This window comes from Erythranthe guttata, chromosome 12, assembly GCF_056151865.1.
Source record: "Erythranthe guttata isolate IM_541 chromosome 12, IM_541, whole genome shotgun sequence".
Taxonomy (NCBI): Eukaryota; Viridiplantae; Streptophyta; class Magnoliopsida; order Lamiales; family Phrymaceae; genus Erythranthe; species Erythranthe guttata.
Genome location: NC_142544.1, coordinates 1,354,006 through 1,377,953, shown reverse-complemented (window position 1 = coordinate 1,377,953; position 23,948 = coordinate 1,354,006). Strand labels below are relative to the sequence as shown.

At 37.9% G+C, this 23,948-nt stretch overlaps 6 protein-coding genes across 8 annotated transcripts; 2 read left to right on the top strand and 4 right to left on the bottom strand.

Moving 5' to 3' along the window:
- On the top strand, positions 1–1,448 carry LOC105961101 (uncharacterized). The gene is made up of 2 exons (XM_012985341.2): positions 1–670; positions 1,164–1,448. The coding sequence occupies exons 1-2, from the start codon at positions 110–112 to the stop codon at positions 1,233–1,235; spliced, it is 633 nt and encodes a 210-aa protein (XP_012840795.2). The 5' UTR covers positions 1–109; the 3' UTR covers positions 1,236–1,448.
- A 408-nt stretch (positions 1,449–1,856) lies between these two features.
- LOC148766172 (uncharacterized) lies at positions 1,857–5,708 on the top strand. The gene is made up of 3 exons (XM_088826945.1): positions 1,857–2,784; positions 3,636–3,697; positions 5,095–5,708. The coding sequence occupies exons 1-3, from the start codon at positions 1,965–1,967 to the stop codon at positions 5,683–5,685; spliced, it is 1,473 nt and encodes a 490-aa protein (XP_088683071.1). The 5' UTR covers positions 1,857–1,964; the 3' UTR covers positions 5,686–5,708.
- A 3,025-nt stretch (positions 5,709–8,733) lies between these two features.
- Positions 8,734–11,878, bottom strand: ABCF4 (general control non-repressible 4). 3 transcript variants are annotated; one of them, XM_088826039.1, is made up of 3 exons: positions 11,606–11,878; positions 11,449–11,509; positions 8,734–11,060 (listed from the first exon to the last, which is right to left on the bottom strand). In XM_088826039.1, exon 3 carries the CDS (start codon positions 11,049–11,051, stop codon positions 8,913–8,915), a length of 2,139 nt encoding a protein of 712 aa, XP_088682165.1. In that variant the 5' UTR covers positions 11,052–11,060; positions 11,449–11,509; positions 11,606–11,878; the 3' UTR covers positions 8,734–8,912. The 3 variants fall into 3 exon arrangements, with proteins under 3 accessions (XP_088682165.1, XP_012840796.1, XP_088682166.1); XM_012985342.2 differs by having other exon boundaries at positions 11,780–11,878; XM_088826040.1 differs by lacking the exon at positions 11,449–11,509 and having other exon boundaries at positions 11,780–11,862.
- Positions 11,879–12,587: 709 nt separating this feature from the next.
- On the bottom strand, positions 12,588–13,325 carry LOC105961087 (uncharacterized). The gene has a single exon (XM_012985325.2). The coding sequence runs from the start codon at positions 13,255–13,257 to the stop codon at positions 12,733–12,735; it is 525 nt and encodes a 174-aa protein (XP_012840779.2). The 5' UTR covers positions 13,258–13,325; the 3' UTR covers positions 12,588–12,732.
- Positions 13,326–16,522: 3,197 nt separating this feature from the next.
- On the bottom strand, positions 16,523–19,115 carry LOC105961104 (Thiamine pyrophosphate dependent pyruvate decarboxylase family protein). The gene is made up of 3 exons (XM_012985344.2): positions 18,931–19,115; positions 17,059–18,491; positions 16,523–16,971 (listed from the first exon to the last, which is right to left on the bottom strand). The coding sequence occupies exons 2-3, from the start codon at positions 18,454–18,456 to the stop codon at positions 16,657–16,659; spliced, it is 1,713 nt and encodes a 570-aa protein (XP_012840798.2). The 5' UTR covers positions 18,457–18,491; positions 18,931–19,115; the 3' UTR covers positions 16,523–16,656.
- Positions 19,116–20,941: 1,826 nt separating this feature from the next.
- On the bottom strand, positions 20,942–23,347 carry LOC105961088 (indole-3-acetic acid-amido synthetase GH3.3). Its single transcript, XM_012985327.2, has 3 exons — positions 22,971–23,347; positions 22,608–22,709; positions 20,942–22,493 (listed from the first exon to the last, which is right to left on the bottom strand). Exons 1-3 carry the CDS (start codon positions 23,288–23,290, stop codon positions 21,110–21,112), a joined length of 1,806 nt encoding a protein of 601 aa, XP_012840781.1. The 5' UTR covers positions 23,291–23,347; the 3' UTR covers positions 20,942–21,109.
- Positions 23,348–23,948: the final 601 nt, after the last annotated feature.

Genomic DNA, 23,948 nt, shown 5'->3' with positions numbered 1-23,948 from the left:
ATTATAATTTGATCATCTTCTCTCTTCCCTTTCTCTCTCTACATATTATTTTCTTTATTTTTAAATTAAAAAATATTATTCCACAGTTTTTCTCTCTCTAAAAAAAGCCATGGATCGGAGAACAGGCTTTCTACTCGCATTGATCTGCCTTGTAGTTGCTACAGTCGGCGGCCAGTCTCCGTCCGCCGCACCGGCCAATGCTCCCGCCGCCGCCCATGTTTCCACCCCACCCACCGCCACTCCTCCGACCAAACCAGCAACTCCGGTTCCGGTGGCTGCTCCAGTCTCGACACCTCCGGCCGCCGCTCCAGTTTCTAGCCCTCCGGCTTCAGCTCCGGTCAGTTCTCCACCGACTGCAGCGGCGCCTGTGAGCTCTCCGCCGGCTTACGAACCAGTCAGCTCACCACCGACAGTCGCTCCCGTTCTTTCGCCGCCGTCTCCAGCTCCGGTAGCCGCAACACCACCGACTGAGTCTTCTCCTCCGTCTCCGGCTTCTGCCCCGCCCACCGAGCCACCAGCCACGGCACCAGCACCAAGCACGAAGAAGAGCAAGAAGCACGGGGCTCCTTCTCCGGCGCCGGCGCTGGACAGCCCACCGGCCCCACCGACAGAAGCTCCCGGACCTAGCGCCGACTCCATTTCTCCAAGTCCCACATCACTCAACGATGAGGTGCGTATCTTTAGATTTACTCACTCCTACATTCTAACTTGCGCCAGATCTATGAACTTCTTGCATTAATTAAGGATATAATAATATAAACTTCCATAAACAAAGGCCCAGATCCCTAACTCAGAACATGGGTTTAGTGTTTCTTTAATGTTCACATTGTCGCTATGCTGATCGATTAAAGCAACAATGGCGGAATTTTTCTCTCAAAGTAAATTTGCCGTGTCGGTGCATTATAGCATAATGTGAACTTACGACATCTCGCAACAACTGTTTTGTCGTTTTTCCGACAGCTTTTTCTTGTTGCGGTCCTTTGTCCGGACTGGAAAACTTTTAAGGGAAATTGTGTAAATGAACATGGTGAAAGAATAACAGCGCACGATAGCAACTCTTCATTATGAGCGCACGATAGCAACTCTTTATTTAAACATTTAGGAAATAATAATTAATTGTGTTATTTAAATTAATAATAATTAACAAATGCGTGTTTTTGCAGAGTGGAGCAGAGAAATTGATGAGCAGGGCAAGTTTGGCAATGGGAGTGGCCCTCCTATGCTTCTTCTTCTAGAGAGAGATATATTATATATAGAGAGAGAGAGAGAGAGAGAGAATATTATATTATTATTTATTTATTTTTGTTTGTAAAATTTTATGTCCCCACGTGCGTTATTATATATTTTGATAGTTAATATATATATATTTTGTTGTGAATATGTATGTTTAAATTATCAGATTTCACGGGGATTTATTTATTTTATTGATTAATTAATTCATGGAGAAATTTTGTCTTTCGTTGATTTTTTTTTTTTTTACAAATTAAGATAACTTAATCTTCAGCTATTAATACAACAAAAAAAATCTAATTTGTGACATAATTTATATTTAAAAGTATATTTTTTTTAAATTAATAAAATGAGAATGACTAAATAGCAAGTAAATAAGGGCATAAACTAATGTGTAACACAAGATTGTACGGCCCAGTTATCATTCCAATATTGGGCCGCAATGTAAGCATCTAGCCCATATAGTTTTCTATTTTCATTTTTAATATATATAATCAGAGAAAGAGAAACGTTGTTCACTTAAACTAAATATTAAAAACGCTCGCGTTTATAGTACAATAATACAAAAGTGATTATAGATTATATGGGTAAATTACAACCACCCATGTATGGTCAATTAAGGCATTTATTGCCCTTGCAATCCTATTGGTAAAAACCTGTTCTGGAACCTCCTTAAAACCATTGCTGGAGAATTCCAGGGCTCTTGGCTCGTTATTGGAGACTTTAACTCTGTGATGTCTCAATCTGAAAAAAGAGGAGGATTGCCGTTTGCCTCTTCTTCCAATCACTCTATGCTCTCTGATATCAATGATTTGGGGCTGATTGATTTGGGTTATCATGGGAACCCTTTTACGTGGACCAACAAAAGACAAGGAATTACTCATATCAAAGAAAGAATTGATAGAGGTCTGGCCAATTCTCTGTGGATTTCCTCATTCCCTGACTCGAGCATTCTTCATCTCCCCACTTTTGCTTCCGATCATTGTCCTTTGCTTTTGAATACTTCCATCTCTACATTCAATGGACCTAAGCCATTCAAATTCGAAGCTATGTGGCTTGAGGACTCAACCTGTTTTGATATTGTCACCAATGTCTGGAATTCTCCAGTCTTTGGATTCCCCCATTTCCAGATCCATTCCAAAATAAAAAATGTTAGAGCTGCTCTTAAAAAATGGAATATCTCCCATTTCGGCAATTGCCATTCTTCCATCAAACTTCTTCAAGAGAAAATCCATTCCTTGCAGTCTCTTGATCATTCTGGAGAGACTATTCCTTTGGAGAATGACCTGCAAATTGAGCTAGATGAATGGCTTAAGAGAGCTGAAATCTTCTGGAGACAAAAGGCAAAAGAAAAATGGTTAAGAGAGGGTGATGCAAACACTAAATTCTTCCACATTACCTCTATTATTCACTCCAGAAATAATAGAATTGTCTCTGTAAAAAATGAGGATCATGTGCTTGTGTACAATACTGACCAAATTGGGGCTTGTTTTGTGAACTACTATTGCAATCTTTTCAAGACCGATTATATTGATGATTCTCCCCCTTTCCCTGGTGACTTAGACTCTCTTTTCCCTTCTGTTATTTCAACTGATACTAATGATGTTATTTGCTCTTTGCCTTCTCGTATTGAGATTAGGAAAACTCTCTTCTCTTTTGCTTCAAACAAAAGCCCTGGACCTGATGGTCTCCCCCCCTTGTTTTATAAAGCATTTTGGAAAACAACAAGCACTGCTATTGTGGCTGCTGTCCAACACTTTTTTAAATTTGGTTTTCTTCTGAAAGCTTTAAATCACACTTTCATTGCTCTCATTCCAAAAACCCCTTACCCTTCTTCTGTTGAGCAATTTAGGCCTATTAGCTTATGCAATGTTACTTATAAAGTGATTTCTAAGATCTTAGCTAATAGACTTAAACCTTTATTGCCTTCTATTATTTCTCCTTTTCAAATGGCTTTTGTTAAAGATAGGAGTATACACGACAATAATATTGTTTCTCAGGAGATCATGACATATCTGCATAAAAAAAAAGGGTAAGAATGGATTAATGGCTTTGAAAGTTGATCTTGCTAAAGCTTTTGATCGGGTTGAGTGGAAACTTGTTGAATGTGTTTTATCTAATCTTGGCTTTTGCAATAAATTCATTGGTTGGATTATGCAGTGTTTGAACACTTCCTCTTTATCTTTCCTTATAAATGGCTCTACTTTTGGTCTCATTACTCCTTCGAGAGGAATTAGGCAGGGAGAACCTCTTTCTCCTTTCCTCTTTGTTCTCTACACTGAGGTTCTTTCTAGAATTTTAAATTTTGAAGAAAGTTTGGGCCATTTTAAGAGTGTTAAAATATCTAGAACTGCTCCTTCTTTTTCCCATTTACTCTATGCTGATGATTTGATCATTTTTTGCAGGGCTTCAATGGAGGATGCTCTTTGTATTAAAGGTTGTTTGGATAAATTCTCTCAGTGGTCCAGTCAGTTTCCAAATCCCTCTAAATCATCCATTCACTTTAGCTCTAACTCGTGTCCTTCCCTTAAGAACCCCATTCTCACCTTATTTGGTTTTAAAGAATGTTCCCATAAAGAAAAGCATCTAGGACTGCCTTTCTGCCATTCTAAATACAAAAAGGACTCTTTCTCTGATCTCATGATCAAAATTGACTCCAAATTGTGTGGTTGGAAAGCTAAAACGCTTTCCCAGGCTGGCAGATCTGTCCTTGTTTCCTCAGTGGCTCAGTCTATCCCTACTTACCATATGTCTATTTCCCTCATTCCTTCTAGCATCTCTCTTAAAATTGATGTTGCTCTTAGAAAGTTTTGGTGGGGTGTGAACTCAAATGGAAATTCCTTTATGCCAAAATGTTGGGATAGTATTTGTTTGCCTAAGTTTGTCGGTGGTTTGGGTTTTCGTAGAACTTTAGATTTCAATAAAGCTCTTCTCTCTAAGCTGGCTTGGTCCATGGCAACCTCTGATAAAAAGATTTGGGTTCAGCTTCTTAGGTCAAAATATTTGGGCATGCAAGACTTCCTTACCCATGATGCCCCAAATCCTAATTCTTCTAGTCTGTGGAAGGATATTCAGAAAATGAAAACCTTGATTTTTAAAGGGGCTTGCTTCAATGTTACTACGAACTCCAACATCATCATTTGGAGTGACCCTTGGATCCCCTCTCTCCCTGGGTTTATCCATCATCCCCTCCCTTCCTTTCACCCATCTTCTTCCCCTATTCAGCTTGTTAAATCCTTGATTCTCCCAAATTCTAATTCTTGGGATTTGAGCCTTTTGGCGGAAATCTTCCCTGTTGAAGTGTTAACTGAGATTAGGAAGATTCATATTCATCCTACTTTTCAGTCCAAAACTCTTTTCTGGTCTCCCTCTACGTCAGGGAAATTCTCCACGAAGAGTGCCTATATTACTGATAATGCCCACAGGTTCGCTCGACCTCATCATCCCAACCCTTTCCCCTGGAAAAAGCTTTGGAGTGCTAAAATCCATAATCCACATAAACTCCTCCTTTGGCGCATTTCGCATGATCTTTTGCCCACTAAATCCAAACTGAGCTCTATTTTTCCCATTATCAATCCTCTATGTCCTCTTTGCAACGAAGCTACTGAAACTGCCTCCCATCTTTTCCTTAACTGCCCTTTTATTGTTCAACTCTGGTTTATCTCTAAATGGAACTTTTCTCTTGCTCAGTTTCAAAATTTTTCTATTAAATATTGGATTGCTTTATCTCTTGCTAAGAATGGTGGTCTTCATTTCTCCGAGAGTTTGCGAGAAGAATTTCTTGTCTATGCCGCTGTCACCTTTGATGTTATTTGGAGTAACAGAAATCTTATCACTCATGGCTCTCCCTCTCTTTCATTGCAGGATTCACTCTTGAAGATCTCCTCCTCTGTTGGAGCTCATTGGACTAGTCAACTTAAAGCCTCTCTCAAGCCTGGTTCATCCATTTCCCAGTACTGGTCCAAGCCCCCTCTTAATTGGTTAAAAATCAACACAGATTGCTCATTTATCGACGGCGTGGCCTCGACTGCTTTTGTTGTTCGTAATAGCAATGGATCATTTGTTTTTGCGCACTCTTCAATTCATCATTGTTTGGACCCCCTTGTGGCTGAATCATTGGCTATTCACGAGGCTTGTCTTTTTGCTGAGAAGAAGAAGCTGCCCAAGGTGATCCTCGAGTCGGATTGCCTTAATGCTGTTCTTTTTATCAATGATCATTCTTCGGTTATCCATTGGTCGGCGAAAGTTATCATTGATGAAATCCGCAAGTTTTGGCACCTGTGGCCGAAATGGAAATTCAAATATTGCCCCCGGAGCGCAAATTTTGCCGCTCACAATTTAGCTTCATGGTCTTTCTCGTCCAAATGGAGTGGTTTTATTCATAGTAATTGTATTCCTATTTCTTGCTTATGTGACATTGGTTTTCCTCTTGTAGACTCTTCATTTCCTTCTTAGTTATATATTAATTTTCTCATCAAAAAAAAAGAGGTATGGTCAATTTACAAAAACCCCTCTTGTTTGGATAATTACATCTACCCCTCAACTATGATTTTTTCTTACACATCCACTCTTATCATCTAGATTTAGTACATAATCATCTAGATTTAGTAGAATGTGTTTTAGTTTGTACTCGTTTTGTGTAAAAATACAGTTTCTGATGCACCACAATCTGATATATACAAGCCAAAAAAACACATATTATAATCATCTTGCTTCAAAATATGGAGTTCGAATGGGATAAAACGGGTACAAAAGTGATAATATTCCATATAATATCGAAGATTCCACTAAATTTGAAACTAGATTTATAGTTAAGGGGTAGTAATAATAACCCAAACATGAAGGAAATTTTCATAATTTTACCATACCTAAAGGGTGGTCGTAATTTACCCTAGATTATATTGTACATTCTTGCCACCTATAAATTCTGAAATTTATGTTATAAAAATTGCTACCCTAAATTTAAAGTGAAAGCCTTTTGCTCAGAAGCTTCCAAGTGACCTTTACACCAAATACCTCACTAGATTTTGTCTTTTAAAGAACCAAAATAGTGCAAGAGGGGCTGCCATTTCATAATCCCTATACTTCCAGCCAATTTACAGTCTGTATATATATAAGCTGTACCTTTCGGTTCGGTACGATTTTTTACTGAATTAATTCGATATTTTTGGTTAGATATCGGTAAATTGAAAATATGTTTTTTTTTTTTTTTTAAAAAGGTATAATTTTTAAAAAAACTAATTACTTCTTGAATTTGACATTCAAATTTCAATAACCGGTCCTAAAAGTAGAAAGTGATTATCAATAGAGGCTAATTTGTAAATAATGAAAAAAAAAATTATTAATCTATAAGTATTTCATAATTTGTTATAACCTTAAAGGATTTAAAATAAAATAAAAGGATAATATATTTTAAATATTTTCGGTATTCGGTACAGTATGGTATGTCGAGGACCAATACCGAATACAAGAATTCAAAAAAAAAATTGTAGAATACCGTACTGAATTTTCAATTCGGTATTCGGCACATACCGAATTTTTGGTTCAGTACTGTTCGGTCGGTTTACCGACTGAGCCAACATTCAGTATATATTTACTCTAATTGCTAATGGGTTATATTTATTAACAAAAAACCCCCATATAAATCAATTTTGTTATTTTATTTTTTTGGCAAGCTACCCTTAAATACTCACCATATTTTGTGTTAAAAAAAAAAATTCTTTAGGTGGTGAATTGCTAATATTAAAAGTACGAGGATCTTCTTAACAATTCGATATTACAATAAACTAATGTGTATTCATCCAGCCAGCCTTGGTACCAGTGTTCTAAAAATCGGCCGAGGCGGCCAATTAATCGGTCTCCGAGGCAGAGGCGGTCCAAAACCTGTACGATTTTAGTGTAAAGGTTTGAAAAATTGGTTTTTGCCTGTGAGGCGGTTTTAGGCGGTCCGAGGCGGTTTGAGGCGGTCAAACCTTTAAGGCGGGTCATACTCGGTGGCAAAAATCGGCCAAAAATCGGTCATTGGTTTTTTTTTCTTTTTTATTTTTTATAATTCAAAATAAAAGTTGAGATTTTAATAAAAGAAAATATGAGTTTATGCCTTATTTTGTTTATGTTAATTGTTATTGTTAGAGAACTAATAATGTATGCCAGAAATGTTCAAGAATAAATGTAAATTCAAAAAAAATGTTTTTTTATTTATATTTTATAAGGATATTTATGTATTATGATCTTATAATTATTAAACTTCTATTATGTTATTAAGAATATATATATGATGGAGATATAACTATGTTTAAATATCTTTTTATATATGTTTTGAGTATTTATAAATAATATCTAGAGATATATTATATTAAATTTTAAAAACCAATTTATTTCCGATTTATCACCGATTAATCACCGCCGCACCGATTAATCGTGAATCGGTGCCTGACCGACTCGGACCCGATTACCGCTTTTTACAACCTTGCTTGGTACACTTGGAAAGTTCCTCTATTTCAAATTTCAATACACAAAGACAGGTTGTATATTCTTAAAATTCTTACATAATTAATTCACAATTATGCCACTATAAATACTGTCCTACTCTTTCAATTCTTCTCCATAATCAAATCAAGAATCCAATATTTATAAATCTTTAATTAAAATGAAGTCTCTCTTCTCCACTCTGCTTCTCGTTTCGCTTCTTCTTATGATTGCCCCGTCGTTTTTTCTAGTCGATGCTGCCGAAGCAGAAGCAGCAGCCCCCGCTGTAACCCCAAGTAAAAACTATATCTATATCTATATCTACATGACTACATACATCTATATATATATATATATAGTTCTTGTTTCTAATATATATTGTTTTTGATCAATTGTTGTAGGTTCTAATTGTAATGCAATGTGCAACAAAAGGTGCGAAAAAGCCGGGATTTTCAAGCGTTGCTTTAGTTACTGCTGCGTATGCTGCAGCAAATGCAACTGTGTTCCTTCAGGCACTTCTGGCAACAAATCTGAGTGCCCTTGCTGTAGAGATATGGTTAACTCCAAGGGTAAATCTAAGTGCCCTTGATAAAAATCGTCGAAAATTCAATGTAATCGTGCGACGAGAAATATAAATGAGTAAATCTCTAGCTTCCGATTTTGTTCCTGAAATTTTCAGAAAAATCAAAAATCGAAATTTCGAAAATGGGAATGAAACAGTTATTCCAATCTCAGAATTTTGGTTTTCCTACTCACCAATAATATAGAATATACATATGATAATAATATTGTTATTAAAGTGTCATTTAAAAAAATAAGAGAATAATAAATGGAATGTTTCGAAAACTAAAATCGAAACAATATGTACTATTGCAATTCCGTTTCAAAGAAATTCAAAAGGAAAATCGAATATAAAATGATACAGAATGATCCAAAATCGGAAAAAATCACATTTCAGAATCGACCGAATTCAAAAATGCTGTTCCAATTTTGGCGCACGACTGGTAACCGAAAAAAAAAAAACCAGGATTCAAGTTTATAAAAAAAGAATTGGTAAAGTTACAAGAAAAAAGTGATCATAGTATCTCAACTGTATCCTCAAAATCATTACACTCCAATCACAATTGCAGCAAAGTCAAGTATCCATTACACAAATGTAACACAAAAAAAAGAACCACAAGAAAAACATATTATTAATCTCAGAAAGTAAAGAATTAATCGTCCACCTCAGCCCTAATCTCCTTGACAAGCTCCTCCTTATAATCCTCAAACGAACCCGGAAAAGCCTCGACGGTGCCATTCTCCACAACCCAAATCTCACTAATCTCTTCATTATCGCACACACGCGAAATCAGCCTCGAGTCATGACTCACCAAAACAACCCCACCAGTGAACTCGTCCAGCGCATCCGCCAAAGCATCAATACTCTGCATGTCCAAATGATTCGTCGGCTCATCCAAAAGCAATATGTGCGGCTTCGACATCGAAATCGAGGTGAAAACCACCCTTGCCTTTTGCCCACCCGACAGTTTCACAATCGGGGTCAAATGGTTATGACTAGGCAGCCCGAATTTACCCAGCTTTGCCCTAACCGCCTCTTGCTTGCTCAGCCCTTCTTGATCTGGATGCAAACGGAGTAAATACTGAACCGGGGTTTCATCCATTGTAAGTAGATCCACAAAGTGCTGCGAATATCTACCGATTCTCAATTTCTGGCTTCTTCTCACTTCGCCCTCCATCGGAACTAAATCTCCGGCGAGGAGGTTCAGCAGTGTTGATTTTCCGGCACCGTTGGGCCCCACTATCGCCACGCGGGTCCCCATATCGATGCCGACGTCCACGTCAGATAGCCTGAAATCCTCTCGGTTAGGGTAGCTGAAGCTGACTTCGATCAGCTGCATGAGCGGTGGAGTTAGCTCGGTTGGCTCTGGGAAATGGAACTCCACCGTGTAGTCTCTCCATTTCTTGGGTGCTTCCGGTACAGGGTCGTCTTCGTCGACTGCTTTGCCTTTGCCTTTACCCTTTGAAACGTCCTTTGCTGCGGTGAATTTAGCACGATCTTTTACCTTTTCTTGTTGTGTACGGCTTCCAGATCTTTTCGCAGCTTTCAACTGCTTGTCGTAGGTTTCGAATTTTTTATTCATTTCTTTACGGCGCTGCTCGTAGGCAGTTTCAAAGCCGTCAAAATTCGTGTGGTAGAGATGGAGCTTTAAATCGTGGAGGTGGATGATTTCATTGCACACTGTATTTAGAAAATCACGATCGTGCGAAACTACAACAAGAGTTTTCTTCCACCGACACAAATATTCTTCCAACCACAGAACCGCCCGCAAATCGAGGTGGTTTGTCGGCTCGTCCAATAGTAAAAGAGTGGGCTGCACAAAGAGTGCTCTGGCTAAAGAAATCCTCATCCTCCAACCTCCACTAAAAGACCTCGTTTGACGAGCCTGCATATCTTTAGTGAAACCCAAACCAGCAAGAATCTTTGAAGCTTGAGCTTCGGCAGCGTCCGAACCCATTAATTGCAATTTATCGTATAGTTCGGATAATTTCTCTCCAACATCGTTTTCTTCCTCGTCATCTTCTTGCACGTTCGATGATGCTTCTTGCAAGGAAGCAACTTCTTGTCTGAGACTGATGAGTTCTTCATTGGCAGAAACAACCGCTTCTAGAGCTGTTCTATCATCACCAACTACTTCTTGCTCGACTAAAAGTACGTCGATATTTTTAGGTACGGGAATCTTTCTCCAAGCGAGGAGTTTCAACAGGGTTGACTTTCCCATTCCGTTGGGGCCCACAAGCCCGTACCTCTTCCCGTGAGAAATCTTGACCGTTGCATTTTTCAAGAGCTCTTTTCCACGGGCCGAAACGGAGAAATTATCCACCGTTATATCTTTCACATTAGCGTCTGCATCTGCTTCTCCATCGAGCACAGCAGCTTTACTACCAATCACGACAGTGAACGCGTCGCGGTCGTCTCTGAGGGCTTCGTGTTTCGCCACCTCAGCAGCTTGGCTGGCGAGGACGTCTTTCTTTTCCCGTTTCTTTAACTCCTTTTCGGTTATGCTTATGTCGAGGGATTTTGCGGAATTCCGGCGTTTTTGGAGCTCGATTTGCTTTTTCTCTTCTTCGGAGTCTATCTCTTCTTCCTCCTCATCAGATGAGGGAAGATCTACACCGTCGATGTAAGAAGGGGGTTTCGGAGCGGATTTTGACTTGGGTTTGCTCGAAGTGGAGACCGGTGGTTTTTTCGGTTTTTCGGGTTTTGTGTCCATGCTGGCAAGCATTGCAGATACTGAGAGCTTTTCCTTTGGCTTGGCTTTTATGGCTTCATCGGATTTCTTCTTTCCCATCGAGATTAACTAATCAATGAATACAACGAAACCAATCAATATAAAATCATAAACTTTCATATACATCAGATTTTAAAAAATTGAATCGGGACTAATAAAAGAAATTCAATCTCTTAGAACCTGATTAAAACAAAACCGAACCACCAATCAGTTGTGAGATTTAAGAAAGAACAATTCATCAATTCAAATTCAACAAACGTCGAGAATGATTAACTAGGGTTTAATATGTCAGACAAAAAAAAATTCAAATCTGGCAAAAAGAACTCAATCTACTTGAACCCAACCAATTCAAAACACCAATCAATAATGAAATTTAAGAACAAACAGTTCATTTATTCGAATTCAGCAAACGTGAAGAATGAGCATTGAGATAAGAAAAAAAAAAAAAACAACTCACCAGCTAATATAAGACTGCCAAAGCACGAAAATCGAATTTTTGATAATCCGAAAAATCAAATCTGCACCAGAAACCACGAATTCGTGAGAAAATTTCACCAGAGCCAATTAAACCCTAGTATCGAAATAATTTATATCGAGATTTATGGGAGAATCACTTTTGAGTTCGTTCAAAAATTGATAGCCAGATCCAAAATCGCACGGCGGAAGGCGGCGGAGATTGTGGAGAGAGGCGGCGGAAATTGAAGGAACAAGGGTTTTCGATTGGATGATTTAATGGATTATTCACATAAATTTAAAACAAAAATAAAAAAAAAATGAAAATAAAATACCTGTGATTTATTAGTGTGTGTCGTCTGCCAACACTTCTCCTATCTCAGTAAAATAACTAAAATAATTTAGTTTTTGTTTTCCGTTTTATGAATATATATGGTGCTGCTTATATACTTCTCTTGTTGTGTGAATCCGGACAGATGGAGTTAATCTCGGCCGTTGATTTACTTGATTGGGGTTTGTGTTTTGCTAGGATTAGGAAATTATACAGAAACCCAGTTATTTGCTATCACAAGGCCCAGCCCATTTTAGATATTAGAAATTCAAGCCCAACTTGTAGATAAATTGGGCTTTATAAGATTTTCTTCGAGTTAATTTGGCCACAAAAAAAAATTAAAAAAAAAATTAATAATAATAATAATTGAAGATTTATTAATTATTTTGAGGAAACAATATTTGGATTTATGTCTGTTGTGGTGGAAAGTTTTGAAAAATGAAACTAATATACATATATATATGTGAGTGTGTTTTATGAATGCAAAATCTTGGAGTAAATTATAAAATTGTTTATAATAATTAAAGTATGAGTATCTTAAAAATTATAAATGAATTATTGCACTACAATAATTTACCTCCAGATGGGGATTTTTTTCTTCTACATATTCTTATTTTTATAAGTATTTAATTCATTTATACGAGAGTGTAGATTTACTCAGTGCACGAGTTCCATCCTTAAAAAAAAGTATTCATCTCAATTAACCCTTGGAATAAATTTAGTGAAGTCATATAATTCTCACCATTGTTTTCATTATTTTAAAGTAAAAAAAATTATTCTAGAAACAAAATATGTTGTATTTGCCAACATAATTATCTTTTCAAACTACATTAATAATTAATAATTAATAAAACGAGAAAATATTGAAAGAAACTCTTTTTATCAATAAAAAAAATGAAAAGAGTAAATCTCAATAAAATAGTGAAATCACAGCCGTTAATTTTCGATCACAAGATCTCATCTCACACACAGTGGTTCTTCATCAATGGTTTCCAGCGACGGTTTCTTGGACCTGCTCATAGATAATCTGTGCTTAAACTCCGGCGTCGAAAACTCTTCAAAATCATCCAAATTCAGCTTCGCCGCCGAACACTTCACACTAGTCGTCTCCACAACGCGCACACCGCCGCCGCACTCCGGCGAGATTCTCGACGCCCTTTTCGCCGCCGTCGAGTTCGCCGCGGTTAAAAGCGGCGCCAAATCCGCCGCCGTCGCCGCCGATTTCAGCCGCGACATCGGGAAAAACACGTAGACGCCGCCCATCTGGAGGTCATCGTCGGCGTTGAGGGCGGAGAATCTCCTCCCAATCTGCAGAGATTTCGCGCTCACGATGAAGGAGTTCGGATTCTCCAGCATGAGCTCCGCCGCTTTCGTCGGCTCGTGGAGCCGCCGTGTCTCGCCGGAGGGGAAAATGACCTTCGTACCCTTGATCGTACTCCTGCTCACCGCCCCCGGCAAGGTGCAAGAAATGTAATTTCCCATTCTTTTTATTTTGTTTTTGAAGTTGGAAGAAAGAAAGAGAGAAGAAAATGAAAATTGTGATGAATGAGTGATTGATAGTGGTGCAGAAATGTGGGGGGTATATATATAAATATAGAAACAATTTGGATAGAAAAATAATTTTAATACAGTTGTTCGTATTAATAATTTCGGTGATTCTCTTTTTATTTTCTTTCTTATTTTGGTGGTGACTGAATTTCTGCTGGTAATGCGCGTGGGGCCCACACCGTCAATTGCAGCTAAGCTAATGACAAGAAAACACACACACACATTCTCCGTAATTTAGCATGTTTTGTTGTTGAGTGGGGGAGATTTATAAATTCGGACACATAATTGGGTCCAACTGGTCACGGGTCGGGTTCGACGGGGCCCGTTTGTACCCAACCATCGTTAACATAGGCCCGGCTTGATAAAAGTTCGAGTTTTTTGACTAGTCGAGTCCGAGCTCTTCATAATTGTTTATGAACTCGCGAGCTGGCTTACAAGTTCTTTTTATTAGTTATTATTTTCAATAAAATTAATTTAAAATAAATAAGAAATTCCCAAGAGAATTAACCAGATCAAATATGCCCTTTAATCAAATTGAGTTCAAATAATGTTAAAATTGAATTATTATTATTTTTAAAAATAAAAGAAAAAAGCACATAATTAGATTATAGATCGTCCCTTTTAATTGTTTCTATTTATTTTTAATCGAAATAATACTTTTCCTATAATTTGTATGCTAAAATAAAAAGGAACGTATATATAATATAGTAATTATATTGTTTAGTCATTAGTGAAATACAATTTGGTTAGTATTACACTAAAAGAATCCCACTAACTTGTCACAATTTTGACTTGCTAAAAACTACTCAAGTCAAATTGGGTTTTAATCAATTTCTGAATGGTTGACTTATGAATAATATTTTTAGTAGGTTTTTGAATTAAAACAATTCAAAAATCAAAATCCAACGTACTTTTTTATTTATTTTTTATTGATTTAATAACTGATTTTTAAAGATTTATAAAAAGTCAAATATGTCAATAATTTAGATTATGATTGCTTAAATTCAATCGTAATCTCGAATTTATTATAACAATCCTAATATGAAAACAATATCATGTTGCATGTTACATACACTATTAAGTTATTAACATTGACTTTATGATTTATTTATTCATTGATCGATTTATTACACGTTTCATGTTATTGTCTTTTGAGATGTTTAGGGCATCTCCGACCAGACACCATAACGCCATTTTTTCATCTAATTTAGGTGTTTTTAGTTTCCCACCCAAAATTCATATATCACCATTACACCTAAAATTATAGAGATTTAGTTTTAGCTTCCTACCGTGGTCAACCCCATATCACCAAATACTCAAATCCTATTTTATCACCAAAATTTTTGGTGAAGAAATTTCCATCTCCCACCGGTCCACCATTTTCCTATTTTTTCCACCAAATCCTATTTTTCCTACCAAATATAGAGGTGAAAATAGAATTTGGCATAATTAACACCATTTTATTAAGTACCATATAAAATGACGATTTTAACTAATTGCACCCGATTACCAACTTATTAGCATATTTATCGTAAATAAATTTGTATTAATTATTAAATTAGTTTTTAAAATATAAATAAATTTGTTATTATTAACAAACCATTAATTTTAATAATATAAATATGCTTATTTTTAATTAATTTGTATATTTTGTTGGTATCAATATTTATTAGTTCATTTCTTTACTTAACTAATACGCTAATTGCTATTAATAAAATATAATAAGCAACAATAGAATGATTAACGAAGCACACTTCAATTGATGAAATAGAGGACGATACATTTAAATTGAAATACATAGCTCATAAAATAACAAACAACATAACATGATAACAAAACATGATAAACAATAACACAAATTATATAAATTTAAATCATCATGAACTGCTTATTTAAATTCTCATGTCGTACTTAATATATGATTTATGCAATAATTTATGAGATTATTGTTTATATATGATTTTATTATATTTAAAATAATTTGAGTTCATCTTATTTCATGTTTAGACAATTTTTAAAATTGATAACATAATTTTTAAATTATATAGTTAAGAAAATTTATTACTTAACATTGGATCTATAATTAATATTTAGGAAATAAAATATTATAAAATTACGATTAACATTATATTTATAATTTTGGGGCGGTAATTGGTGAAATGCCATAGGAGACCAAACCAAATCCCATTTCCTATAAGTGGTGAAATGGTGAAATATTATTATTTTAATATTTGGTCTAAATTTTGGTGAAATCCATTGTAGACCAAAAACACTATTTTTCCACCAAAAATGGTGGAGGGGTAAAATGGTGTGCTACTGGTGGGAGATGAACCCATTTTTTCACCACCATAAATGGGATTTGGTGAAAAAATGGTGAGACCGGTCGGAGATGCTCGAGTTGCTCTAGAATGAGATTTCGTTTCATTTATTTATTATTATTTTATTATTCTCTGCATACGCCCACATGTATATATGTATGTAATTGCATAAAGTTAATTATAAAAAATGTCCAATTTATTTTACTATGTATATCATCAAATAAAACAGGAGTGTAAATGAGCTGAGTCAACTCGACAAATTGTCGAACTTGAACTCGAATTTTTCGAGCTCAAGCTCGAGCTTTCAGACAAGTCAGGCGATCTCATTTTTAGTTGTTCCTGAGCTCGAGCCAAAAAAAAAAGAAACAAATATTCGAAGAGCACGAGCTCATCAAAATGGATTCGAGCTCGCCGAAACAGTCAAGTTCAGCTCGAGCTCGACTCGTTAGACCCCTAAAAGAGATAATAATATGGTTTATTCTATGGTATATATAAATTTAATCGGGTCATATATTATCATCCATAATTTTTTTTACAGAAATCTACATGCAAATCCGTAATTGTGTATAAATTAAAGATGAAAATTTACTAAATATATTTCATCAGGTGCAACATCTAGAAGTCCGGACATAGTAACTTTGTAATTATGTATTAGATATCAATAACAGAATTAATTGATTTACCTATGAATCAGTATTTTGATCCCATATCAATTTTCCAGATATTGCATAATTACAAGATCCTATATAATCCCAATTTGTTATTACATCTAATCATGATACGTGGTTAGTTAAATCTGATTATCTCTTAATATAACTCAATTAGAACCAGTAATTGTGTTGACATGTGATCCCACATCTTTCCTTTGATTTTACACTTAATTTGCCAACTCTTGTTTGCAGATTACGAGTTCTCTGTCACAAATAAATTTATTACAAAAAAAATAAAAATACCAGCGCCGAAATACAAAATATTTATTTAATTTTATTTATTTTACTTATTATCCGGGCTCGACTCAATTCTTGTGCTGCATCCTCCCACTCTCCGCACCGGCATACGGATCGATCACCACATTTATTACAGCAGGTTTCTTCGCAGAAAACGATTCCTCAAGTGCCGATTTCAGCTCGTCTGGAGTCGAAACAAGATACCCTTTCCCTCCAAAAGATTCCATCAGAAGATGATACGCTGCGCCGGGTACAAAAGACGTGGGCGCAGGGTCGTCCTTGTGGGGCCCGGTTATTTCTTCCGGGTTTCTCCGATCACCGCCGTAAACACCGCCGTTGTTGAACACTATAACCACCACCGGAAACTGATACCGAACTAGCGTCTACAATAATCCATATAAAAATCACAAATTAATATGAACACTTGAAAAAAAAAAAGAAGAATTCGAGCACGTGTAATAGAACTCTACCTCAACTTCCATAGCACTGAACCCGAAACCGGAGTCACCTTCAACAGCCACCACCAGCCTATCGGGAGCCGCCACAGCAGCGGCGATGCAATAGCCGAGACCAACCCCCATTGTCCCCCACGTCCCGGCATCCAACCTAGTCCTCGCCTCTGTCTGAACCAAAACCGACCGACCGACATCCATAGTATTAGCCCCCTCAGAAACCACTATGGGGGCCGGGGCCCCCACCCCCGAAATCGCATCCCTAATAATCCTCATCGGTGTCGTAAAATTAAACGGGACCACATCCTTCGACAACTGCACCTCCATTCTCGCCACATTATCTTTACTCTTATTCTTGATCGCCTCAATCCAAGGGTGAGTTTTTCCGAAACAAAACGGATCATCTTTGATCTCTTTATGTAAAATTCCCACAACATCTTTAGCATCTCCCACAATTCCTAAACACGGGTTTCTCAACTCGATTTCTTCCTTGGATATATCCACGAGTATGAATTTCACGTCTTTCGACCACTTGGGCGGCTCCCCGAAGTGAAGCAACCAATTAAGCCTCGCGCCGACCACTAAAGCCACGTCACACTTCCCAATCGCCAGCGACCTAGCGGCAGTAGCCGCCAGCTCGTGCGTATCGGGGAGCAACCCTTTCCCCATTGGAGTAGGCAGAAAGGGAATTCCGGTGCTCTCGACTAATTTAGTTAACTCATTCTCCGCTTTGGCGTAAGCCGCCCCTTTACCGAACACAATCAAGGGCCTCTCTGCCCCCCTCAACATCTCCACGGCCTTCTTAATTTCCGAATTATTAACCCTCGGTTTTTCGATGAGATCTTTGTTTCTTGAACTAAGGGCATGAGCTATCAATCTCTCGGCCTCCGATAAATCAACGGTTTGATGAAGGATATCCGACGGGAGATCCAAGTAGGTCCCGCCAGGTCGACCCGCCACTGCCCAATCGACGACACTGAAAACCGACGAGGGTATTTCGGTAATATCGGTGGCCTTAGCGGAGAATTTGGAGAATGGCTTGACGGCTGCGATTTGATCGAGTTCTTGAAAGTCGCCGCGGCCGGTGAACTTCTGCTCGGAGGAGCCAGAGATCATGACCATGGGCCAGGCATTGGCGGCGGCATTGGATAGACCCGCCAGCCCGTGGACGCAACCCGGCCCAGACACCGTGAGGAGGACACCGGGTCGACCCGTAAGGTATCCGTATGCGGAGGCGGCGTAGCCCGCAGATTGCTCGTTGTGGAAGGCGATGAAACGGATGCCGTTGGATACGGCTCGGTTGGCTAGTGAAGTTACGGGAATACCCACCACTCCGAACATTTTGTCTATGCCTATTCGAGCCAGGCACATGGCTACTAGAGTGTTGCCATCGACTGTTTGCGAGGCGTCTGCCATTGATATCGATATCGAAGGAGAAAGAACAGAGGATTCTGTAGGAGATCAAAAGGATGAGTGTGATTAGAGAGTACAGAATCTCAATCAGCTCAGAATTAAAAAAAAAAAACTCATTATAATAAAATTTTAAAACAAACCAAAAGCAGCTGAGATATAAACGAAAAAGGAAAAATCAACAGGGTACTGAATTACATAAATTATCATTCTATATATATACACCCAATTTTCACACACACGGATTTTCAATTCTCACACACACTGATTTTCAATTTTCACGCACACTGATGATTCTCGAATCATTATACAAAATCGGAAACACAAAAAGAAGCATAAATGAAAAGGATCCACTGATCTCCTAATCAGATTCAAAGAAGCAGAGATGTTAGGGTAAAATCATCACCACGAGAAGCACAATATATATTACGACCACAGAAAATTTAAAATAGGTCAAAAAAATAAAAATTGAAACTTTACCGTAGCCGCACCAATCGCCGCCGTGAAAAAGAGCTCGGCCGTCGTCACTGGTCGAAGAGATTGATGTGGGTGGGGTGGGGGAAATCAATGGCGGATGGAGAAGAGTAGAGCAGTAGGATGAGACTCACTATCCCAAATCCCTAAATGCGATTCGACCGGACTTCTGTTATGCAGATTAATTATATGATTAATTAATGATTAAATTGAAGTATATTATACGTCTTGTCCCCCAAATATTTGTTTTGTCCCACTTTAGTCCCTTATCTTTGAAATTAGCCAAATTCATCCTCCTCCTTCCAAAAAAATAACAGAATCATATTTAACGAAATGGAATATTCCATGTATCAAGATTTTTTTTTTTTTGAGAAATAAAAGGAGAAATAGAAAGTAGAGGGGAACTATTTTTCTTATTCAATTTACTTGTGTATTGTATCGTATAATACATATAAGTTTAACAACAACATGTAATAAGATATTTTGTGAATGTTGGATTTGATAGAAAGTAATTTTATCAGGCAATACAAAATCAATATACGATGCGATGTTTATCGTCTTTTCTTATATTTAATAACAATTTTTAAGAAAAAAAGGTTGTTGTTATTTGTGTAATTTAATTCAAAAGAAATATTGTGTTTTCAAAAGAGTAATTGAATGTTCCGTGAAAGTGGATGTGAAAAAAACATAGAGAAACGTATTCTTAAGATGCCACTAAATTTTTAGTGATTTTTTTTTTTTCAATTCTTTCTTCTTGATGTGATTCCGTTAACTACTAACGGAATTTTGAGATGGATGATAACGTTTATACAATTTTTAGAGTTGAGGGATGAATTTTTGGCTCATTTGAAAGATTTAAGGTGGGACAAAACACACACGTGAGGGACGATTAAAGATATTTGTCCTTAATTTTATTTGATCATCATTATATCTCTTCGAATATTCGAAAACTACGTACCTCAAAGTCCATAATTATAGATTTTTAGAAGTTTGTAAGGATTAAATTACGAAAAAAAACTCTCTTATTTGAGTAATTACAACCACCCCCTTCAATTATGAATCTTCTCACACGTCCATTTTTATGGTGCCAAATTTAACAAAATCTTTCAGATACCGTGGAATATTCTCTACTTTGTACTTATTTTGTGAAAATATGCAGTTTCTGATACACCACAGTCTGATATTTACAAGTCAAGAAAAACATTTTATGATCATCTTGTTTCAAAATGTGGAGTTCAAATAGGGTAAAACGGGTACAAACTGGAGAATGTTCCATACAATCGATAAAATTCCACTAAATTTGACACTGTAAGGATGAACGTGTAAGAAAATTTATAATTGATGGGTAATTATAAGGGTAAATTCCACTTTACCCCCTCGTACTCTGCCTGAGAGTCACTTTACCCATCGTATTCTCAATTTTATCGATTTACCCCCTTGTAATTGTACAATTTTCCGATACAGCCATTTCCTTCATTTTTTGTCAATTTTGACTCTAACGCCATTTGGTCAACTCTGTAAATTATAAAATTACCACTGCCTATAACGCGTCGTTTCTCCTCCGTCAATATTGTCATTTCTTCTTCTCCCACCACTTCCTCTTCCAAGATATTCCCAAATTAAACCCCTAACTTAGTAAAAATCAAGACCCAAAAATTGATCAATTCCACCCAGTTCATAGAAAAAAATATATGAATGTGTGAAACTTTCTCTTTTCTAATCTCGAGAGTCAAAATCGAAAAAATTCAATATTTACGTCAATATTTTGACTCTTGACCAAATGGCGTCAGAATCAAAATCGAAAAAAGTTGATGAAGAGGGTTGTATTGAGAAATTGTACGAGTAAAAGGGGGTAAATCCACGAAATTAAGAGTACAATGGGATAAAGTGGTTCTTGGGCAGAATACAAGGGTAAAGTTGAATTTACCCTAATTATAATTATCCAAATAGATGAGATTTTTTTCGTAATTTAACCTTATCGAAAGGTAACTATAATTTACTTCAATGAAAGTGGCAAACCAAGTTAAATTAAGATGTATTTCACAATACAATCACCCTTTAATTAAATTACAAATCACATCAATATCTACATATTTATTTGAAAAAACACACACACGCAACAAGCCAATCAAATCGAAAATACACATACGACAAAATAAACGGAACCAGGCCCCACCGAGTCAGATCAAATCCGCCGGTCAGGTGTCCAGCGAGGCGCCGCCGGGCTGAAATGCGCCGACAAAACCCTCGAATCAAGCAGCTCCACAATTGGCGTGAAGCTCACGCACCTCGGCGCCTTGTACTGATTAATCGACGCGCCTCTCGAGATTGCGTAATCCATCACCTCCTCAAAAGTCCCCTTCTTCACAACCCTAATTTCCAGCGGCCCGACCGAGTTATCCGCGACCCGGCACTGCCTGTAAACCGAGTTCATCGACTCTTCCATTATCAGACAGCACTTCTCCATAATTTCGCGGGTCGGGGCAATACTATCCGGATCCTTCACAAACAGCTCCCAGTAAATCACGTAATGCCCCGGAATCGAACCCGTATCCGCAAAACTAGTGTACTCCACCACACTCGCGCCAAATTCACCCAGCAAAACGGCGGCGTTTTCGACAGCCTTCTGCAACTCCGACTCGTCGGTCTTATCAGCGTCGATACTCAGAAGAACATTCTTTCTACGTATAAACTTAAACTCCGGCGCCGAGTTGTAAAACCTCGTGACTCGGAGGATATCCCCAACTCGGTATCGACTCAGCCCCGAGTAAGTGGTGACGACAAGCTCATACTCCTTCCCCACCTCCACGTCAGCCAGTTCCACCAGCTGCTGACGTGGCGGATAGGATGACTTCTCCTCATCTCCGTCGTCGTGTGGGATGAACTCGAAGTAGCCCATATTGGGCATGATCGTGTACGAGACGTCTTCGGGCTTAGTCATGGGCCTCAAATTGAGCCCGAAATAGCACTCGGACGAGGCGTACATTGTGCACGCCTGCGGGAGGCCCCCGCTGTAGAAATCGAGCAGCGGTATGTACTGCGCCATCGCTCCGGTCACAATCACGTCCAGATACTTCGTGTTGGGCCATATTCTTTTGATGATCCCCTCCCAGTTCTCGCCCTCGCATTCTTTAGTAATAAACTCTGCGAGGGCGGGGTCCGGGCGGCAGAGAATCTCCGACATTCGATCCCTAATCGAACGGTCGGTGATTCTCTGGTTCAGTGCGCCGCTGGCGATATCATGGGCCAGGTGGCGCCAATTGACTTCGAGGAAACGGATGGCGCGGAGGAGGCCGGAGGCGAAAACGGCCCCCACCCTAAGGACCTCGTGGCGCATGACGAGGCCGCAGAGCATTTGCGCGTACATGCTCTGGTAGGAGTCGCAACAAAGGATTGCTTCGTCGGGGCTTGTGTAGACGTTGTATGGGTCGTACGGTCGGGTTTTGAATTGCTCGCTTTTGTAGTAGCTTGTTAAAACGGGCCGGGCCACGAGCCCGCTTGGGGTCTTGGTTTCGGCCTTTATGAATAGGAAGTAGAGGCCCTTTCCTTTGTCCAAATCCGGGACGTACCTGTTGGCAGGCAGTTCAAGAAATAAAATTTTTAATAAAATTATTATTGTTAATTATTTCATTTTTTAATATATTAAGATTTATTTAATATTAAAATCAAATAAAGGTTCTTACAAGTTCATCACCGGCATGAGAAGTGAGTACAGCTTCTGCCGGCGATCCATTTCGTCACTAATAGTCGGCATGAGCTTCCTTTCGCCTGCCGATGTCCCGGAACTGCAAATTCATTTCACTCATTCGTAGTTAAAACTCTATAAATTAATACAGTTGGAACTAGCAAAATTCTATTACTTTAGCGAAATATTAAATTATCGAACTACTAATTTAGTTGGTCTTTACCGAGTCGCGACCAGAATAAACTATTATTTAAGCGAGGTTATTAATTTATCAAGGTGCAGTGTGCATGCGTAGTATAAAACGCGGACAAATTAATCAACTAGAAAAAAAAAAGCAACATAAACAAATAAATCTTTTTACCTAGTGAGAAATTCGGAGATGGGACGAGAAGAAAGGATGGGAGAGCGATCTCCATTGGCAATACGCAGAATCTCCGGCTGAAGATCCTCGTACTTAACCACCGGAACCCTAGTCTTGAACGTATTCCGGTCGGTGGCGCCGCCGAGGCCGAACCTCCGGAGGTACTCCGTGTCGGCGTTTTGGGATAGTATTTCCGACAAAACCCTTTCCTGCACCTCGTCGCAGTTCTTGGTCATCTCTTCGATGAACTGAAGCGCCTTCGCAAATTTCTCATCCGTTGGATTGATCGCAGGAGATTGAATGGAAGATTCAACGGCCATGATTGATTTCGTGTTTGTAGAGAAATTCTTTGATTTTAAGATTGTGTTAATTGTTGGTGATGAAAGATTATGGAAGGTGAGGGATTGTATATATAGTGAGAGAAAGTGGTGTTTGTGTACACGTGGCAGCCGGACTACATATTCTCTCTATATTCTTTTTTTCTATATATGTTCCTGTGACGGCGTACAGGTGGGGCCCACTGAAGACCGTTTGTGCTGCATTAAAGGGAGCATGTGGGCCCGATTTGATGCCATGTCAGCAGTTTCTTGGTTGGGTTATTTTGTTAGGAAATGGTGAATGTTTGTCACGGACAATGATAGGTTGCCGGCGTGCTAGGCAAGGTTTGCATTGTTCCTACTAAGAGGTAAAACCCTATTTGTTTTTTGTTTTGAAAAAGACATAAATAATAGTGATAATATTAATAATTATAATGTTCTGCGTTTGGCTAAATTTATAAACTGTTAAAACAAACTTATAAGATAAGATGTTAAGAGCTTATAAACTCTTTCGAAATGTTAGATAATTATTCTTAAAAAAAGTTAAAAATTCAAAAGACCGGTTGTTGAAGAGATTTTAAGATCTTTTTAAATAAAATATTTGCATCCCACATTTTAATTTAAGATCTTATAATGATTAAATATAACTTATAAGTTTATT

What these genes read in the sequence shown, in the direction of transcription:
- LOC105961104 (XM_012985344.2), bottom strand. Translation starts at nt 18,456, where the DNA reads ATGGCAGACGCCTCGCAAACAGTCGATGGCAACACTCTAGTAGCCATG. An exon ending in TCAGTGCTATGGAAGTTGAG is followed by an intron (nt 16,972 to 17,058) that starts GTAGAGTTCTAT and finishes GGATTATTGTAG; the next exon opens with ACGCTAGTTCGGTATCAGTT.
- LOC105961087 (XM_012985325.2), bottom strand. Translation starts at nt 13,257, where the DNA reads ATGGGAAATTACATTTCTTGCACCTTGCCGGGGGCGGTGAGCAGGAGT.
- LOC148766172 (XM_088826945.1), top strand. Translation starts at nt 1,965, where the DNA reads ATGTCTCAATCTGAAAAAAGAGGAGGATTGCCGTTTGCCTCTTCTTCC. An exon ending in TGATTCTCCCCCTTTCCCTG is followed by an intron (nt 2,785 to 3,635) that starts GTGACTTAGACT and finishes CATTTTTTGCAG; the next exon opens with GGCTTCAATGGAGGATGCTC. An exon ending in TAAATTCTCTCAGTGGTCCA is followed by an intron (nt 3,698 to 5,094) that starts GTCAGTTTCCAA and finishes CTTTCATTGCAG; the next exon opens with GATTCACTCTTGAAGATCTC.
- LOC105961101 (XM_012985341.2), top strand. Translation starts at nt 110, where the DNA reads ATGGATCGGAGAACAGGCTTTCTACTCGCATTGATCTGCCTTGTAGTT. An exon ending in CCACATCACTCAACGATGAG is followed by an intron (nt 671 to 1,163) that starts GTGCGTATCTTT and finishes GTGTTTTTGCAG; the next exon opens with AGTGGAGCAGAGAAATTGAT.
- LOC105961088 (XM_012985327.2), bottom strand. Translation starts at nt 23,290, where the DNA reads ATGGCCGTTGAATCTTCCATTCAATCTCCTGCGATCAATCCAACGGAT. An exon ending in ATCTCCGAATTTCTCACTAG is followed by an intron (nt 22,710 to 22,970) that starts GTAAAAAGATTT and finishes ATGAATTTGCAG; the next exon opens with TTCCGGGACATCGGCAGGCG. An exon ending in CTCATGCCGGTGATGAACTT is followed by an intron (nt 22,494 to 22,607) that starts GTAAGAACCTTT and finishes GCCTGCCAACAG; the next exon opens with GTACGTCCCGGATTTGGACA.
- ABCF4 (XM_088826039.1), bottom strand. Translation starts at nt 11,051, where the DNA reads ATGGGAAAGAAGAAATCCGATGAAGCCATAAAAGCCAAGCCAAAGGAA.